This window comes from Dromaius novaehollandiae, chromosome Z (assembly GCF_036370855.1).
Source record: "Dromaius novaehollandiae isolate bDroNov1 chromosome Z, bDroNov1.hap1, whole genome shotgun sequence".
Classification (NCBI taxonomy): domain Eukaryota; kingdom Metazoa; phylum Chordata; class Aves; order Casuariiformes; family Dromaiidae; genus Dromaius; species Dromaius novaehollandiae.
The window spans coordinates 4,988,864-5,008,620 of record NC_088132.1 but is presented as its reverse complement, the minus strand read 5'-3'; the positions used below and the strand labels follow the sequence as shown (position 1 = coordinate 5,008,620).

The 19,757-nt window shown below is 37.5% G+C and overlaps 2 protein-coding genes across 2 annotated transcripts in view; one reads left to right on the top strand and one right to left on the bottom strand.

Moving 5' to 3' along the window:
- The window catches only part of TEK (TEK receptor tyrosine kinase), a 41,655-nt gene extending 31,415 nt beyond the window's left edge, over positions 1-10,240 (top strand). The window contains exons 13-23 of the mRNA XM_026115799.2: positions 304-603; positions 1,142-1,299; positions 2,526-2,736; positions 3,713-3,823; positions 4,170-4,360; positions 4,741-4,854; positions 5,710-5,780; positions 6,371-6,411; positions 7,495-7,591; positions 8,069-8,168; positions 8,278-10,240. Of these exons, the coding sequence (XP_025971584.1) occupies positions 304-603; positions 1,142-1,299; positions 2,526-2,736; positions 3,713-3,823; positions 4,170-4,360; positions 4,741-4,854; positions 5,710-5,780; positions 6,371-6,411; positions 7,495-7,591; positions 8,069-8,168; positions 8,278-8,352 (1,469 nt within the window). The 3' untranslated portion in view covers positions 8,353-10,240. The remainder of the gene's footprint in view (positions 1-303; positions 604-1,141; positions 1,300-2,525; positions 2,737-3,712; positions 3,824-4,169; positions 4,361-4,740; positions 4,855-5,709; positions 5,781-6,370; positions 6,412-7,494; positions 7,592-8,068; positions 8,169-8,277) is intronic.
- Positions 10,241-12,204: 1,964 nt separating this feature from the next.
- LOC112992609 (putative exonuclease GOR) lies at positions 12,205-19,723 on the bottom strand. The gene is made up of 6 exons (XM_026115791.2): positions 19,634-19,723; positions 19,259-19,369; positions 18,877-18,992; positions 17,823-17,961; positions 16,765-16,885; positions 12,205-13,312 (listed from the first exon to the last, which is right to left on the bottom strand). Exons 2-6 carry the CDS (start codon positions 19,325-19,327, stop codon positions 13,224-13,226), a joined length of 534 nt encoding a protein of 177 aa, XP_025971576.2. The 5' UTR covers positions 19,328-19,369; positions 19,634-19,723; the 3' UTR covers positions 12,205-13,223.
- Between the last annotated feature and the right edge of the window lie 34 nt (positions 19,724-19,757).

Here is a 19,757-nt window from a genome sequence, read left to right as displayed (position 1 = left end):
GTTGGTACAGGAGCAAACAAAACCCTTCCGCATTAATCTGAAGGCAGTCATGTTGTCTTGCAGTACTGTCTGGAGCATTCACATCTTTTTCCAAGAACAGACTCTAAACTCTGCTAAGTACTGCAATATGGCTGATAGCACATCAAGTTCAAAAACAATTGGATTCAGTTAGCATAGCTTGTCAACAAAATTCTGCTTGCTTAGCACAGCAAGAACACTGAGGAAGTATTTGCCCCACTGAAGGAAGGAGAAAGATGTGGATATACACCAGAACATTTTGTGTGTGCTTGTGTTTGTTTGCAGGAATCCCTCCTGCACCCTACAACATCAAGTTTTCTAATACCACAGACACGTCCTCTGTCATCTCTTGGACAACTGCAGAGGGTCATTCTATCTCCTCCATCATCATCAGCTACAAAATTTATGGCAAGGCTGAGTACAACCACATTGATATTATCATAAAGAATACCACCATTACTCAGTACCATCTCAAGGGGCTTGAGCCAAATACTATATACCAGGTACAGATTAATGCTCAGAATAACATTGGCTTGAGCAATCCAAACACATCGTTTGAATTGAAGACTCTTCCAGAAACTAAAGGTTGGTCAGTATGCTGGATTTGCACAAACTAGGGCTGGTAGTATAGAGTAGTTAACTGAAGTGAAGCCTTAAAAATTAATTTATTACTTTGCTTTTGCTCTGATTTTTGACACTTGACACGGCAGCACCAGAGTTTGATTCTCAGCTCATTGCATGGCCTGAGTGAAATGGCAACATACCACATTGGTGTATATACACTAGCAACAGCCCAACAGCTCACAAATTAAATGAGCTGAGTATAGTATTATTACATCACTGTATTTGACCTCTGACTTGTATTCTCTAGTGAATTCTATTGAGATTAGCCATGCTGCAGTGAAGTGACACATCTGCCTGAATTCAAGAGGAGCTGCAGCTTCTCAGACATCTAAAAATCAGAGCATTCAGTGTCTGTGACACTTTTGGAGAACAAAGAAATGTATTTCTATGCCTTTATACTGTTTGTCTACAAGAGGGGACTATCTAGTTATGCATTGTTCATAGCTCTTTCAGAGTTAGCTGGAAGTAAGGAAGAACTCTTTCTGTGCTTCATCAACAGCTCCATATGAATCAAAGGGAGGCAAAATGCTGCTTATTGCTATCCTTGGCTCAGCAGGGATGACCTGTGTAACAATTCTCCTGGCTTTTCTCATCATGCTACAGTTAAAGCGAGCCAACTTCCAGCGCAGAATGGCTCAGGCTTTCCAAAATGTGGTGGTGAGTTTCCAGTTTTCCTGAGTCAGTGCAGCTATTCATTTTGGCCCCATCTTTTCCTATTTTTTTCCACTTCCTTTTCTTCAGCCTTTCTAAATATAGTCTTCTCTTAATGTGTGCAATTAGCATTGTTGTAAAACTTGGTAGTGATCTAGAGCTGAAGCAATCATATTTGTAAACTAAGAGGTAGACAGCCTGACTTGAAAAAAGATGCACATGCTTTATACATCTCCCTTCTCTGTCTTGCTGCACCTGTGTATGAAAACTAGTGAGCTAGACAGAATAGAGGAGCACTTCCTCCATCTGTAAAGTTGTGCCCTGTGTTGAAAACTGCAGTAGTTTTTATTGTTGCTTTCGAGCGTCAGCAACTGCTTTGCATGGCTTTTCAACCTGAGAAGAGCAAACCAGGGATCAGCCAAATGGCAGCAGCATAGTCCTGGCTGCAAGGAAGAGTGGAAGTTGTAATATCGTGTAGAGACAGAGAAACTGCTGCTGGGATTTTATGTGCTTTATCTGTGCTATATATACCCTACCAGAGTTTCTGTATCCCTCCGCCTTCCAGTGCCTTCTCTCACCTGTGATGCAGAATGAAGCTGGGCTTAAGAGCTGCTCTGACTGGATCTGTATAGGTTGGTTCATATGAAGGGGGCTGCAGGTGTGTCCATCCAAGATGATGATTAGTTCCCAGGGCACACAGAACAGCTCCTGCTCTTTATCCTGAACCTTTTTGCACAGAAGTGTTTTGTGGGCATGTGCAATTGAAGTGTCTCCTCAAGTACAAAGGATTTTCTCTTTTCTTTTCTTGTTTCTTCTTTCCTCAGTCTCCTTACTGAGCCTGACTGGCGCAGGATTTAGTCAGTCCTAATGTGGGATAAATCTTACCCTGAGACTTAAAACTGGGTCTGAGAGCATTTTTACCAGACCATCTTTGCCCATCTCCTTCAGTCTTCAAGATGATTATGATAAGATTGTTCAGAAGGCCCAAGTCTACAAAGGTACTTGGGTATAAGTAAGAAGCTTGAATAATTCTGTGGATCTGGACACTAGTGCTTGGTGCTTGATGCAGTCAGTACCTAAAGTAGGCATAATTTTCTACTGTACTTGATGTAAGCAAGAAATGGACCATGCTCTGCATGTGTACATGAGTGATCATGTATTCAGAGATTATAATCAGAGCATTGAAAAGGTATAAACCACAGTTGATGCCATTTGTTTAATTCTGTTTACAGAGAGAAGAGCCAGCTGTACAGTTTAACTCAGGTACTCTTACCCTGAGCAGGAAAGCCAAAAACAGCCCAGATCCCACTATTTATCCAGTTCTTGAGTGGAATGACATCAAATTTCAAGATGTGATTGGGGAAGGTAACTTTGGACAAGTCCTGAAAGCACGAATTAAGAAGGATGGCTTACGCATGGATGCTGCAATTAAAAGAATGAAAGGTAGTCATGATCAGAGATTAAAGACTTCTGTTGGTTGTTTGTTCAAGTGTTGCCCACCATAAGAAAGGCGGAATAGCCCTTTCCCAGCCCTAAAATAAATTTAAATACTTAGTATTCAAAGTTACTAACAAAATCACATCAGCTGTCACCTGGTCAAGACTTGTGTCCTGGCAAAGACTGCATTTCTGCTCTGCCAAGTTGCAGCTCCATATTTAATAGCTAATATTTATTGCTAATAATAATTGCTAATAGTATTAAGTATTTTTCAATTCATAGTGTAGTATGAAGCTCATGTTTGAGTTTATTTGCAAAGTGGGAGTCACTAGGAGATGCATTTCATAGAGATAATAGCACAAGGCTAACCTTGGGGCACAGCATTTGCTCACCTTGCCTTAGCTCAATAGTTTAGAGAGAACCATATCTTTGTATCTTACATATATCGTGAGGACCACTTAACTCTCTTTGTACTTACTGGACTTGACTGCCATGTTTTAGAGAGACCTGTAATACCTAGAATATTGCAAGAACTTAGATATTTTCCTGTAATTTCCTAGATTATTTTCTAGGGAAATTAGGAGACACTCTAAGTATGATGATCAGTAAAAAAAGAACCAAGGTCTGTATGCAGGCCAAAATAATAAACAGCAAAAAACAGAAAAGATCCCTAGGCAGCTAAATTCATACGATCTGTTACAACATTTTATATTCTCAAATAAATGACATATCTAGTATATTAAGATACTTTCTTTTTCTACAAATGGCTGCTACAGGCATAACATGCATCTTTTTTATTTTTTTTACTGAAAAAATACAATTTTTCAATTGAAAGGAAAACTGATATGTCTTAGAGTTTTTTCCTCTTTCTTTTGGGGAGGAGGTAGTAGTGCCCCAGGCATCCCAGGGTCATCCTAATTAACAACATGGTCATAAATTCAGTTCAAATGAAAACATAAATGTACGTTGATTTGATTTTCAGAGTATGCCTCAAAAGATGATCACAGAGACTTTGCTGGAGAACTTGAAGTTCTTTGCAAACTTGGTCATCATCCCAACATCATAAATCTTTTGGGAGCATGTGAACATCGGGGTAAGAGACTCTTGAGTACATGTATTTTAAGTTAGTTAAAAAAAGACACAGTATAGCCCATATAGTCCATAGAAACATCATTTCATGAGCAGGCCTATTCATGCAGCATTTGCATTGAAAAACCAAACAAACCCCTTTTTGGAGCTACAAAACCACATAAATCCTCCAGAAATTATGATGTTCATCAGTAGTTCTAAAGCCTTTTCTGCACATAGAAATCACATTGTTTGATATGTCCCCTCTTGTCTGTTTTATTCTTTTGTTTCTTACCCACAGCAGTGTAAATGCCCAAATACTCTTATTAGTCATCTTTTACCTTGTGATGTGCTATCTGATTTTACATTAGGGTATCTTTACCTTGCAATTGAATACGCCCCCCATGGAAACTTACTGGACTTCCTTCGGAAAAGCAGAGTGCTAGAGACAGACCCAGCATTTGCTATTGCCAACAGTACCGCATCTACACTTTCCTCTCAACAACTTCTACATTTTGCAGCAGATGTCGCTAGAGGGATGGACTACTTAAGCCAGAAACAGGTCAGTCCTAAACACTCTACTAACTGAAAGCACAGCAATTCATTTTTTATGCATTATGCATTTTAATGAAATCAAAATAAGATTATAATTTTAGTTTCTGTAACACCCACTGGATGACCACATTTTGTGGTGCTTACTGAGCCCCATCAGATCAAATGCATCATGGAGAATCATGGAAGAGACATTAAAACAAGAATTGACAGGGTAACTAATTGCATTCTTCTCCAGCTAAAGTTATTAATGTTCTTGATACTGACATATCAAGCAGTTTCCTTTAGTTTTGGTTTTTATTTTGAATGCCCACAATTTTCAATATAGCATTAAAATAGTATGTGCAAAGCTCATAAATACAATGCCGATTTCTATTTTTCAAATTTTAGTTCATTCACCGAGATTTAGCAGCGAGAAACATCTTGGTTGGAGAAAATTATGTTGCAAAAATAGCTGACTTTGGCTTATCAAGAGGTCAAGAAGTTTATGTTAAGAAGACCATGGTAAGGATCAAAACAAACTGCTTCTATAGTCTGTTTTCCTCCTTTCTTTTTGTCTCTTTTCATGTGTTTTTATGTAAACAAAAATGCATACTCATACCTACTATTTAACTGTTAATATATTATGTATTAAATACTTATATCAAATGTTTATACATTCCTTGCAAACCAATTCTGTACAATATTTATATACAATATAATTGAAAATTAATTATATGAATAACTGATAATATAACTAAAATAACTCTAAAATAACTCATTTTGCAAGCTAGTTATCAGACTCAGTCTAACTACATTATAGAAATATATACTATATAATTGATATATGAATAGGATATGTGCATGTATGTATATCTGTACAGCTAGGAAAATTAAATTTCCATACCAGAATTTCATCAGCTGACAAGCTGGTCTAATTCTACTGAATGAGGCCCAAGTTAGGATGGTAACCAAAGACATGTGAGGATCTGTGTGGAAAAAGAAGCAGCTATCCACAGCTAATGCTCTGGAGGCTCTGGAAGAGGAAGATGCCTAATGAGCCTCAGGCAGTCACAGACCATGAATATTTCATGGTCAAAGGGACAGGAATGCTTAGCAGCATAGCAAGGCATCACTCAAGAATTATTTCCATTACCTCTTGACCCTGCTTTGATAAATTTTTGTTAGCCCTAGTGGGAACTGTACCTCCGGAAAGTAAATGTACAACTCCAGTTGTGGAACACTAGTAAGTTCTATTTATTTGATACCACTGGCTTGCATGATGCAATTTCTCATTAATGTAAGTTTTGGAAAAAAAGCATGAATTGAAGTATTGGTATTCCAACCACTAACAAATTGACTTTAATGAATAATTTCCAGGGACGGCTTCCAGTACGATGGATGGCAATTGAGTCTTTGAATTACAGTGTCTACACCACAAACAGTGATGTGTAAGTATGTTCTACAACTTTTTTTTTATACGAATCCTTATTAATATCAAATAAGTTTGACAACTAAGATGAGACATCCACTCATTTAACTCAGAAAAATCAGTAATTGTGTCAGCATATGAGTGAGCAAATTACAAGGAAAAAACCTACAATAAAAAAAAGAAATTATTTTTATTTCATCATCAATATCTGATGTTCTTCTAAGCCATAGGGTAATTGAATTTAGGGCACTAATTTAGCTGTATTTGTTAGCTGAAACAGAACTCCGCTGAATTCTTTGAAGACCCAAAGGAACTCAGTATTTTAGACATGAAGTTGGAGTTAGTATCTGGCAAAGCAATTCTGCAACAGCCCTGTTTTCCAAGACAGGAGTCTAGTATAGGATAGACTTAAGATAATTAATTTTACTGAGGATCTCACTCCATGTACTCTGATTCTAAGAACCCCATCATTATAGAAAAATAGTAGGAAAAAATGAGAAGAATGAATTGCACATCTGTGTTCTCTGAATATTAGCAAAACTATTTATTTTGAAATATGACATCTTGTTGCATTCTTGTTGCACTCTGCATTATATCCCTCTGTTGCAGATGGTCATATGGTGTCCTGTTATGGGAAATTGTTAGTTTAGGTAAGTATTTCTGCAGTATGAAATCTAGATAAACAAATCTGGGCCACTCTAGCTCTATTCAGTCAGTCTATTAAAGCATGTCTTGCTTTCAACCACACTCCATTTTTTTCCATTTTACTAAATATGACTTAGCTTCAATATAACTGGAAAAATGACTGTCCCATTTTCAGTTCCAGTACCGTTACTGAGAATAACAAAGCTGCCATGTTTTCATTATACTACAAAACATAAGCAATACCTAAATGCAAAAACCCAGCCTATCACATGATTTAGGGCCCAAATCCAACATGCTTTGAGATTTATGACTTGAGTTTTATATCAAGGCCTACATTTTAAGGATTTTTTTTTGCCAGACTTCTCCTACTCCAGGTAGTGTAGAAGAAAGATTTTTAAAGATTCATTTTCAAATAAAACTTTGAGCTCAATTCTGCAGACACTACTATTCATGATACTTGTGGAGCAGACTCAAACCATCCAAAATAACTGTGTTATATATTCTTTCTCACTAGTCTTGGAGTGTCTGCTGGCCAAGCGGTGCAAACTGATTCAGGTTCACACTGCATGTGGGACGAATCCCAAACTCTTATTTTCCAATTTGTGCTGATTTTTCCTTGTTAAGAGAATGGGTTTGTGCTAGATATGGGTGCAAACTAACACATTGCAGTGTTGAGAATCAAGGTTCTAAGCATTTAAACATCTGCAAAATGGGGAAAACTGCATCACAGTAATAGCTGCATAGATCCACACCTGACCTTATTAATACCACATTAACGAAGGAATGACTTACCTGTCACCACTGAGGGTACTGCAAAATCATTTCAAATAAATCAGATACAGGTCCTTGGAACTGTAGAGAAATTTGGGCCAGCCCTGCAGATGATAAAAATGTATACTGTCTTTTATGCCTCTACACTGCTGTGCATTAAACAGTGTGGAAACAGTAACATAGGGTAGCTGCAACACAAAACCTAATGTTGGACTGATTTATCCAAGTCATTCTTTTTCATTTCTGCTAAAATTAGATTTTCAGTTACAAAAACGTATGAAGAATATGTTCATGGCAATGGCTAAACTCTGTTTTAGGTGGAACACCTTATTGTGGAATGACATGTGCAGAACTCTATGAAAAACTGCCTCAGGGGTACAGACTGGAAAAGCCTCTCAATTGTGATGATGAGGTGTAAGTAACTACCTCCACAAACAAAACACAACACAAAATAACATCTGCTATACAGGACACATGATTTCTACAAGAAACTAAGAAAATAAACCTTTATTTTTTTCTTTCAGGAAAATATACAAGTCACAATTTCTTTTAACTTAAAATAGGATGTGGAAGTGGAATTAAATATTTAAGGCCTTTTCTATCCAGCATGCACTCTTATTTGCCATGAAGCCTTTCCCAGGCTCTCAATTTCTGCCAAATATCCTGGGTTTTTTGCACAACATGGCTGGGCTTCAGCTGAAAGAGAACATTTTGATTATTCCAGGAAAAGAGAAATTTCTTTCCAGACAGCAAAGAGCTGTGGGAAATGTAAATCCAGCTATGAATCTTATCTGAAAAATATAATGCCTAATACGATCTTTCAATAAACATGAACTTGTAGCTTTAACTAATGTGTCTAAACCATCATGTGTTGGTATTTGATTTTTAAAGGTATGACCTAATGAGACAGTGCTGGAGAGAGAAACCATATGAAAGACCATCATTTGCTCAGATACTGGTGTCACTGAACAGGATGTTAGAAGAAAGAAAGGTAAGAATGAAATTCTAGACACGAATTAGGCCAAGAATAATTTCAGTATAGTTTAGGGTTCTTGAGGCAATGCAGCTTTTATGACACTTTTAAAAAATTTTCTCCCTAGACGTATGTGAATACCACCCTATATGAGAAGTTTACCTACGCAGGCATTGATTGCTCCGCTGAAGAAGCTGCTTAAGACAGGAAAAATCTTCATTCATCAATGATGTATTAAAGGAACCCAAAACTCAGTCTTCTGGAGCCCAGAATGTGATATGCTGTGTAGAACTCTGTATAGCCCTAACTGTATAATGTTGTTTAACAACAGAATTCTATGTGTATATCACACAGTAACCTCTGCCTCCACAGGCTGCACAAGTGTACATACTATTTTGAGTAGGAATGGACTAAAGTCATGAAATCTGCTGTTTCATGCGCAGTTTTTTTTTAAACATGTAAAGTGTATGCATACGGTTATAGTAACGCATTATCTATTGCCCTGTTAGATATTTTTGACACTTTCCAAGAGCTACTGATAGCATAATCACTCTTATAGCAAGTTATACATTTCATTGCAATTCAAACAAAAATGGTAAGCTCAGTGTGAAAGTGCAAGTTACAAGCAGATGTCAATCCAGTATCCTCATCAAGAAAAATTAAGTAAGCGTCTCCTATTTGCATGTAAAAGTGAGCTAGTGGGAATAATTTGTTCAAAAATTCTGACACTTAAGATACAATGAATGCTATTGTTCTTTCATTGTGCAGTTTAATAGCCAGTTTCTATGCTAAATATCAGTTTGCCTAACTTAAAAATACACGTATATATTGAAATTTTTGATGCCGAGACAGGCATATGGCAATTATTACGAAGCATGGGATTAAGGAACAAATTACATGTTGTAAAACATTTTTACAACCAGCCTGACATACATGAAGTTTTTGCAATTTGTATTTCATGTAATAATTTCACTGCATGATTATAAATTACTACCTAGTTATATAGAAGCAGGGTTTACTTGCTTTTATCTTATCTCTTATTCAGGCTTTCGTATGGTATGGCCTCTTGAAATATTTAACTAAAATGCTTTAAAACAGAATATCTGGCCTGCCAGATATGTCTTCCAGTTCTCAGGTTAGACCATTAGAGGCAGGATTGCCCCAAGCTTCTGGTACCAAGCTAACTGCTTGGAATTTTGCAAGGCTTACCCTATTCAAACTTCACATATAGCTTACCTCATGCACACATGTTACCCTCATCACCAATGACTTACCAGCTCATAACTGGCTATCAGATCACAGTGACTCTCTAGATATGTGGATCACTCCCCAAGACTTTGGGGCAGGAGGGGAAAGGGATGGAGGGAAGGGTTTCCCTTCTGATGCTTGGTTTGTGTATGGATTTGTGGGTGGGTACATGGGAAGGATATCATAGCAAAGTATAAAGTTACACTGCAAGCATGTATCAGTTCTGACTCAAAAAGGAAACGCACTAAAAGCCTTACTGAAGAGGTCAAAGAAGAATGTTGACATCACTTGTGCAGTTGTGAAAAAGGAAGAGCTTGCACTGTAAGTGCAACTGTTACAATCTGAGTTCACAAAGAGTGAACAGACTGATTGGACCAATGTAATCTTAGTAGAATAACTCCAAATGAGAACAGAGAAAAACATCCACTATAACTTTCATAAAAGATTATTGGCAGGGCATTTCCTTGAAGCATGGGAATTGCATTTTGCTGTCAGAGCAGGCTCCTATGGGTCAGCAAGGTGAACAGGAATGGACCCATCCTTGTGCTGGCTAGGCTGCCAGATAAATCTAGCTAACTACTTCTGCTGGAACCGCTCCACTTTCTATAAATTTCTCATGGGTCTAAAATGGATCATTTCATTCCTTCATAAGCAGACAACCCTACTGACTATTCTGCTACTTTGAGGTGAGACTTTTCTTCTGTGAGAAACTTTTACTTTGGTCAACAAGCCACAAAGGGAAAGAATCACGATCATTCAGCAGTCCAATAGGTCTTAATACTGTTTGCGTTAAGTGCTTGAATCTCACTGTAAATTTAGCTGAAGGTCATTTAAATATGTCCTTGAAAGTGTTCTTTGTATCTCTAGTTAACATTGTGACATGCATTAATTTTCTAATCTGTTGTGATAAAATTTTAAGATCAACTTTAATTACAATTTTAAAAATACGCAGAATAACAACCCCAAACGCCTCCAAATGTCTCTATTCAATTTATATATTGCAGAGCTACAGCTATTAAAAATTATTCACTAGTTGCATCAGAATCTCAGTTAAATTGCTTCGGTACTTGGAACTTGTACTGGGTTTTCCAGGTTTGATAGTTAGATTTTACTGTCTGTTGTCTAGCACAGGAAAGCATGATTCATGAGAGTGGGTGGTAAGTAAAGGTGTTCAGCTTAATCTCTAGGGGGTTGCATGCTCTCTTTTAAGAGTACAATATATCAGATTCCACATCCCCTCCTCCCCCAAGAGTATTCTGTTTTTCTGCTGCTGAGAGCATAAGGGCTATCAGCTCCCCACTGTTTTACATTATCCTAAATTCTCCACATCTTAACATTCTTCATATACCTCTGCCTATCTACACCTACCTACTTCTATGTGCAAGCTTACAGTGTCAGTCTACCCCATGCTGTCTTTTCTGATAGCACAGCCTTAACTTTCCTATATTCTCTCATATACAGCTATCAAACTCATGCTCAGGACCAGTATATCTTTAGGACCAAGGAGAGTAGCTTCAGACAAGTGGAGCTGGCCACACTTTCAGGAGTATGTGTTACAGAATAGGTAGGTAACCGCTTGCAGTCATGTTAATACTGCTTTAAAAACACATGATGAGAGACTTGATCACAAAAAAGGGAAGCTTTTAAAAGGCAACAGGCAAAACCAAAGCCCCCCTCAACTTCTCCCCGAAACCTTCTCCTTGCCCATCCTCAACTTTGTTCAAAAGTCAGAGTACAATGAGATAAGACACAGATCCTTAATGCTTCCAAGGATTAAAGTAAACCTCAGGAGCTAGAGGCACAATTTACGCTTAGCAGGAAAGCTACGACATCAAATGAGAACAGACATCACTTACTAGCATAACACAAGGTCACTAGGCACCAGTTTGAGGGGAGTGGTAACAAAAGGTCAAACAAGCACGTTTAACCTCCTGGATTGGCGGAAATGTAAGATGTAACCTTGGGGCAATTTGAATTCAACTAATGCACTTACTGCCTGCACTTCTCCCACTTCCCAGTAACCCAAATGGGAGCATATACTTCATCTTAAATGGTGGATATATTCAAATCCTAAATTTCTGTGGACCTTGTATTAAAGCCCCTCTCAACCACCCAAAATAAAACTGTCAGGCGTTTGCTGAAACAAAAATATAAAATGCTGATTATCCATATCTTTTCAAATTATGTATAAACACCTGATGAAAGAGAGTAAGGAAGATAGACCAGACAGTATCCTGTGACAGGACAAGAAGCAAAGGGCACTAATTGAAACAGAAGATTCCATTTAAACATAAGAAAACCTTTTTTTCCTGTGAAGGTGGTTGAGTACTGCAACAGCTTGCCCACAGAGGTTGTAGAGCCTCCATTCTTGGAGATGTTCAAAACCTGACTAGAGATGATCCTGGGCAACCTGCTTTAGCTGACCCTGCTCTGAGCAAGGGGTTGGACTAGATGATCTCCAGAGGAGCCTGCCAGCCTCAGCAACTTGGTGATTCTGTGATCTCCGGAAGATGAGGTGAGGTAAAACACAGAAAATAAGCAGAGGCCCAGGTAGAAAGCAAAAGTAATTAAATTATGAGGGCACAGCTCAACTGTGGTCAAACACAAGTTTTCCCTCTTGCTGTTAACTCTCTTCCTGTCCTGGTATACATGATATTCCCTGCTTCCAACACCCCCATTTCATTTCCCAAGCCACATATTAATCATGCATTAGCATATGAAAGGTGACTGGCTCTACACAGAGCAATTTTGACTAAACAGCAGTTCCAACAAAGAAGCCAAATTGCTCCAAGCTGTTAGGTGAAAGGCCTCAAATCAAGCAAACCTATTATCATGTTTTCTGGTAACACTTCTGTGCTCTTTCCCTCCATACCATTCTTCAAAAGTCTTTGAAGAATCAACGCAAAATGTAATTTCATCTCAGAGCCTCTATTCCCTTCCCACAAAAATAAGTAGCCAAAATAATAGACTTTTTAAATCCTTGACTTACTTCCCTCTCTGAAGGTAGCATATGCTTCAGCATATCCTTTGTGGGAGGCAGGGAATTATATCCCGGAGAATAGTCAAATGTAGGTAAAGCAGTGAGCACATTTTCTTCCTGAAATACTGTACTTTGTGGGAGCCCTTATCTTTGATTACAGTGAACAAAGCCAGCAGACCTCACTGCTTTTTCATTATTTAAAAGCTTCCTGTAGGCACAAATTATTTAAAAGAGACCAGCTTATGCTGCTCTGGAAGAGGTCACATTGACATTAATGCTGCTAGGTCTTTTTGTATCTATTAGCATAGCAGTTTGTTAAAAGTGACAGAGTTCCCTCTCTCCCCCCTCTGGAAGCAGATGAAAGAGAGGTGGAAAAGAATGGGAAGTGAAAGGAAAAAAAACATTTATCTTAAATCCTACTTTCACATAGCAGAAACTAGAGCTCTTGAATTTTATTTCACAGATGCTGAACAAACTTGACACAAAACCAAAGTTTTATCCAGAAGTTAAAATAATTAGTACTTTCACTTCTTGCAATTGCTAGTTTTCAGCTACACAGAGTAGTACGGATGATTGCAGAAACATTATTTTAACAAAACAGCATAGGCTTGCTATTTAACACAAAAGAAACTACTCAATGTAGCTTACTTGTGTGTATTTAGTGCATTTATATTTTCTCCTTCCTGTGCCTTTTAAGGTTCAGAAGTAGATATAACCAGATTTTCCCATTAAAGCATCCAAGGCCAACACTGGACATCAGAAAAATGATTGGTACTGAAGCATTAAAGAATAGTGAGCCAAAACAATGTTATTTTTCCCCTCCTGCTCCTCCAAAGCCATAATAGTCACCATTTTCTCCCTTTATCTTCCTTGACCTTCCAAAGTGTTAGTTCCATACAAGCAATTGCATCTTCACTGGAATTATGACCACCAACTAGGAAGAACAAAAAACATTAAGTATTAGATTATGTATTTCTTTTATAAAAGAAATGCAGTGCTCTTCAGTAAGCTGAACAACTGTTGCACATCTTAAGACAAAGTTTTGTACTCAGCCAGTTTTTGGTGCAAATTTTTGCTACATGTTCAACATAATAGCACTATACTTCTAACAGTCCAATATTCTCTGGTGGTATTGTACTTCCCACTACATCCTGCTTCAATACGCAGTGGAACTTGGATTAGGCTAGCCAAAATAATTGGCTTTGGAAACAGTCAGCCTCTCATCCAAATCATGTACTTTCAAATCAGAATTTCAAAGAGTAACAAGACAAACTGATACTGCAATTAGACAATAAATTTCTACCTTTGTTAGTTAAGGACAAAGATCATCTGAAATACTCCACAAAATTCCAACAGAATGGAGTTAAAAGATTTAAATTATGTACGGATATACATTTTTATAATAGATTTAGCCAAAACTTAGTAAGTCAATGACTTGCAATGACAAATATACACATGCTTTATCCAATTCCTGCAATTACTGGAAGAACAACAAAGATTTTAACGTATATTTTCTGGAACACAATGGCAGTCACCCAAGTAGGAAATGCATACAGTTCTCATTAATTGGCAGTGAATGTAGGCATCAGGAGACCCTTTCTAACAGTAAGTCAAGCTAAGAAAGTGCTGGTTGACAGGAAAACAGTAGTTAAGTATCAAAAGGTCTGAGCACTCCCTCATGGAGCGAGCTGCATGATGTGTCTCTCCTAGCAATTCTAGGATAGTTAAACAGCCTTAATGTATTCAGTTGTCTCTTTCTTTATTACAGAGAAATTTGTTTCACACTAACATACTTGAATTTGCACACCTCACTAAATTCTAAATGAGCTAATCAAGGGAAATCTAAATCCTATATGGTTTAGTTTGTTAACTCAGATATCATTTTGAATGTACAAGTTTTAATAGTGGGACATCTCAGATGAACAGGTTTGGGACAGAGGCTACTTATTGAGAAGCCAATAGTTGCAGAAGAAAAATCCAGTTTGACATTTTCATCTGAAGATGTCAAAATCCCCTCTCCAGTCTATGTTTTTAGCAAGTGGCTCAAAAAACAAAAGGAAAGGCTTCCTAGCATTATAGGCCTGCATGGATTCCTCACACAATGAAAAAGTCACAACTGCTTCAGAAGAAAAAAAACAAACAAGAACTACAACAACAACAAGTAACACAAGTTGATTGTAGGGAAAGACAATTCTTTATTTTAGATTTAATTAAGATGTTCTATTCTCCAGAGAAGCAAAGGACCTAAGCACTATCACAACAGCAGTACAAGCTTTTAGCTTTCTCTTGTAAAACTTAAATGTTAATGATTCAAGGGCATTTTTTGTATGTAGCAGCCTAGATTCAGAAGCAAAGATCTCCAAATGTTTAAAGACAAGTAGCTGCAATTCAGGCTAGCACAGCACAAGTGTATTACATGAATACTTTCTCTGGTAGACTTTGTAAAAACTATTCCTGCAATAGATTCTGTATAGTACAGCTACTATTGAGACTGGACCAAAAAAAAAAAAAAAAACACCCACCACTGAGGAAGTTAGTCAAGGCATGTCATAGTTTATGACTGAAATGGAACGTAAGTTCATAAGTTCTCCTGTTTCCAGAATCAGAAGACAGCTGATAATGACCTTGCAGGTTCTAGCTTCCTTCTCTCCTAAATGTACTTTAATAGAACAGTTGCCAACAATCAGGTAGAAACTAGTTTGTCATTAGGATAACAAAACAAAGATGATTCTGCCTTTCCCTCCCCACTCTCACTATCTTTCCTCAAAGAAGGCTGCAATTCTCACTCATAGTGCTCCACCTTGCCATTTAACCCTTTAGCTACTATTTTTAACTGTGCAAAGAAGTACAACAGTTATGAGTTAGGTTTTCCGTGTAGTAAGCTGTCTGGCAAGGCTCAATTATTAAAACCGTAGTTTTCTAGCTCTATGTATTATTTAGTTTTTGATTCAAATCAACTACTTGATATACTGTAAATGAAAATATCTTAACAGTTACAGCTCTTATATCTTGGACATCAAAAATCCTTGAGCTGAGACCCTTTAAAATCCATTCTGTCATTCATTTTTGTTACTTTCAGATAGTCAAGAAAAACCAGCAGTCAATCAAATTCAGAGCAAGTTAAACCACCACAGGCCTAACACTGTGTGACAGTGAAGGATGTTTCATTCTATTAACCCTAGGTTTGTGAATAAAGCAACTCCAGACTTAAAGGCTATTACCCTTCTCCTGTACAACACAAAGCAGCAGTGCAAACCAATGCAAAACCAGGGAGTGGAAGCCCTGTGTCAGGTTTCTTCCCTTTTTCTTAAACTGTAGAGCTGTGTAGCTGCTATTTTAAGTCAGGGATGTAGCTCATTAGTGGTCAAAGATTAAATCCAAACTAAAGCAGAAAAGTCTACTGAAGGCAGAGCTTCTATTTTAGACAGCCATCTTAAAGCTTGTAGAAATATCTTTGACATTACCCGCCCTCCTGCTTCCCACACTCTGCTATGTATCAGATTGTCAGAGCAAGGGAAGTCAGAGGATATTATGAGCTTTCAAGTGCAGCACCCAGATACTTCTTTGGATATCAAATGCCATCCAGCTTTGCTCAACACTGTGCAATGAAGTCTTGTTAGCAAATAGATTGTCAGTGAAGCCTTTTGGAGAAAAATTAAGAACAAGTGTGCACCTGCCAGTTTATTAAAATTAAACAGAATATCTGAGATCAGATTAAAAACAGGTATTTACAATGAAATGGTCAATCTAAAATACATCCATCAAATGTACTGTTTAATTATTATTAAATGCACACTGTAGAACAGATTCATTAATTTGTTTTTAAGGGTGACTGAGCACTTGAATAGGTTGCCCAGAGAGGTTGTGGAGTCTCCATCCCTGGAGAGATTCAAAGGCCATCCGGACACAATCCTGGGCACTATGCTCTAGGTGACCCTGCTTGAGTAGGGGTGTCGGACTAGATGATCTCTAGAGGTCCCTTCCAACCTCAACCATTCTGTGATTCTGTGAAAGCCAACCAAGAAGTTTACTATGATTTTACTACTGAAGACCAAGACTTGAACTGAAGAACTCTTGTATCAATACTAGCTAGCAAGTGAATCTGAAATAAAAATTAGCCTCATCATACTACCTTTAGAATTTTGAGAATGTCCTTTCTACACAGGAAGGTAGCTGGAACACTTTTAGATGGTGACCACTGTGACAAGCCAACCACCCTACTCTTCCGGTATGTTCTCTGCATTTACTATACTGTTGAAATAACGGTATCCAAGACAAAGACTTAAATATGAGCGAGTGTATTTCTACATCTGCAATTTTCTACATTATTCCTGTCTCCCATTTCATGATACAATATACTGATTGCTTAAGAACCTGGGCTCTTACCATCATCTTGACTAATTCTCCTGAGGTAGTCAGCCATTAGACTTTTAAGCGCTCTTTTATGAGGCAAACCTAGCCGATGAGGAAACATTACTGATGTGTCCACTATTTTGTCATGAATTAGCTGGAAAAGAGTAGATATCACATTAATAAATACAGGTCCAGTTACAGTCTTTCACCTCCTATTTATTAGAGAAATCCCACAAAGCATCTAAATCCTTTCCTTTTTGTGGAATAGTCTCAAGTTTAACCATGAGTTAAACCCTCAAGTTTAACACATCATGCTATCTATCCTGTGTTCTTCTATTCATTATAGAACTCTGGGGCAAAAACTTTAGAAAAATTATGTTCTGCAGTGATTTCTGTACACTGCATTAATATTTATTCACTAGTTGTTTATAGAGTAAGCATTACCAACTATTTTCAGATAGACAGCTAATACCCTACTGTTTTATGGAAGTAACAAAAGAAAAATTCATCCTGTTAAGGCTATAACAGCAATCTTGTCTCCTGCTTCATCAGTAATAGGACCATAAAAAGTTTGCAGATGGTTATCTCTCTCCTGGAATACTGCTGCCACTGATAGTTCATCACATAATTCACATTTCTGGCACTAAAGTGAATAGTTCACTTGCAGCGTAATTGTATACATAGATTCTGAGAACACTGGCATTACTTGGACCTTCACTGACTCAAGCATTTTGCAGTCATTAGTTCAGTGAGATTGAAAGGCACAGTTCTAGGCTTTTACCAAGCCAGTAATAAGGATAATATTATTCAGCGGTGATGTATGATTGCCTGGCTAGAGGCACAAAACAGTAAAGCAGAAAGCCCAAACCTCAAAGTCTTTACTATACTGTGCTTATGCGTACATCTTTTCCTTCCCTGAACTGAATGAGATACTACCTTTAACACAGCTATCATTTAACAAATCAAATATATTTTACATGTTCATCTGCTAAAATGCAACATTCCCTTTCAAGATCCATCAGATGACAGTAGTATCACAAGTAACTACCTCTTAGAATTTGCTTCAAAAAATTAAAACCTGTAAGTTTTACCTTGAGAGCAAATAAATCATTTTCTAAGCTGTGTCCAATTAAAATTGTATCTGCACTGAACAAGTTTAGCAGTATTGCTTGTACATCCCGAAGAGATGTTGTGGTATTCTTCAGATCATCCTCTGTTACTCCAGAGAATCTAAGGAAAGATTTTGAACAGTTTCACCGAGATGGGAAAGAAATACCTTGAAGAACAAGATCTATAGCAGTCATTTCCCTGATAGCTAAGCTGATCCTGGCCAGCTTTGAAATCACGGTATTGAAGTTAATCAGACCACAAGGTTTTATTATTATTATTACTATTCTTTTCTTCTCCTAGATAATTTAAGATGAGCTCAGTTAGATGACCTTAAATTAACTTAGCTCTATCACTACAAGCAATTGAACTTGTCTTTGTAAGTGTGGACCAAAGAGAGAGCTCTAAGCAAACAAACCTCACCGAAGAGGTGGCATGCACTACACTGGTTCTCCTCTAACTTTTTACAGTGAGGCTCAAAAGCTGCATTTCATCTACAGGCAGTTGCAAGGCTTCAAGAACTGACCGAAGTATAAAATATTTCTTCAAATAACTGATCTCAAAGATAAAAACAAAGTAGTAATACTGTGCACAAGTGAGCTGCACTAAATCCAGTCAAATCTTGTTAAACTGCACAGAAAAAATTAACAATCTGATGGTCTCAATGCATGGCTTATGACTACTCTGCTTTTCAGTGGGAGTACATTTACAGACAGTACTTGCATTTGTTTTTACTTTTAGGAAATTTAGCAAGTTCTAGGTGGCTCAGTTTAACCTTTTCTTAAAGAAAGTCTTCAAATGTGGAAAAGATGAATTGTTTTGAAGAGAAAAGTCCTTCTTAGTTGCATTTATCAGAATGAAAGCCCCATTCCTGACTGAAGGTCTTTACCTTATGTTACTGGAAAGAACTTACTGTTACTGGAAAGACCTTATGTTACTGGAAAGATTTTAGAGAGGCAGGTTCTTTCTTACATAGTTATCAATAAATTTATCACATCTAATCTTGAAGTATTATAGACCGATTAAGAATACACATACCTCATATTGTAATCTATGACTTCACCATCTGGTTTAACAAATGAATCATAGACAACCTGAAGCTTAGAATCAACCACTGTCACTCTAGTAAGCTCCAAGCCTTGTGTTGTGTAACACTAGGAGAAAAAAGTAAATTTAACAAGTATTTATACGGCAATGCTTTTTCCTTATGGTGTAAATTGTATAGAGAGCAGAACTGGCTGCCAACTCAGCAAATCCAAATAACTTTGCTCACTACATACTCAGCACTGAAGTCTAGTCACTTAATGACTTGTGAGAGTTCTGCATGCCTCTCAGTCATGAGTGCCACAAAGTGCAGCACCCAGGAAACCATCTCATAAGCAGCCACATAGTTAACTGAACAATATTAAGTTACTCATACCATCTCGCAGTCCAGAGCATATACACCATAGTTTCCATCAAAAGGAGGTGATTTAATAAATGTCTTCATGAAGCCTTCCAGGTTCTCCCTTCTCCCATCATGAACATGAAGCTGCAAAGTTTCCATTAGTATTAAAAAGCAAATTTGCTAAATATATCTTATCCAAATTGCCAGACAACTTGTTTCTTTAAAAGACTAAGGAGCATATATAGAATATTTCTTGATCAGTATTTGCCATGTAATTTACTAAGGCCTAGTAAGGAACCTAAAAGGATTTTACCTAACTGTTTGCAGAAAGCTGATTCAGATGAGTCAAACGGACACAAAAAGCAAAACCAAAATATTGCATTAAACCCTCTGAAAGCATTACCATACCTTTGCAACCTGACACCCAGAAGATCCAACTATTCCCTCACAACAGCTATAGCGTTTTTCCAAGCCACCTGGAACTGCCAAAAAAAGAGAAGTTGAAAAGTGAGCAGTTGTCACAGCAACTGGC

Coding starts and splice junctions, on each gene's coding strand:
- LOC112992609 (XM_026115791.2), bottom strand. CDS start 19,327: ATGAAGACATTTATTAAATCACCTCCTTTTGATGGAAACTATGGTGTA. Junction 17,962..18,876: donor GTCATAGATTACAATATGAG/GTATGTGTATTC, acceptor ATCTTTCCTTAG/ATTCTCTGGAGTAACAGAGG. Junction 13,313..16,764: donor GAGAATTAGTCAAGATGATG/GTAAGAGCCCAG, acceptor TGTTCTTCCTAG/TTGGTGGTCATAATTCCAGT.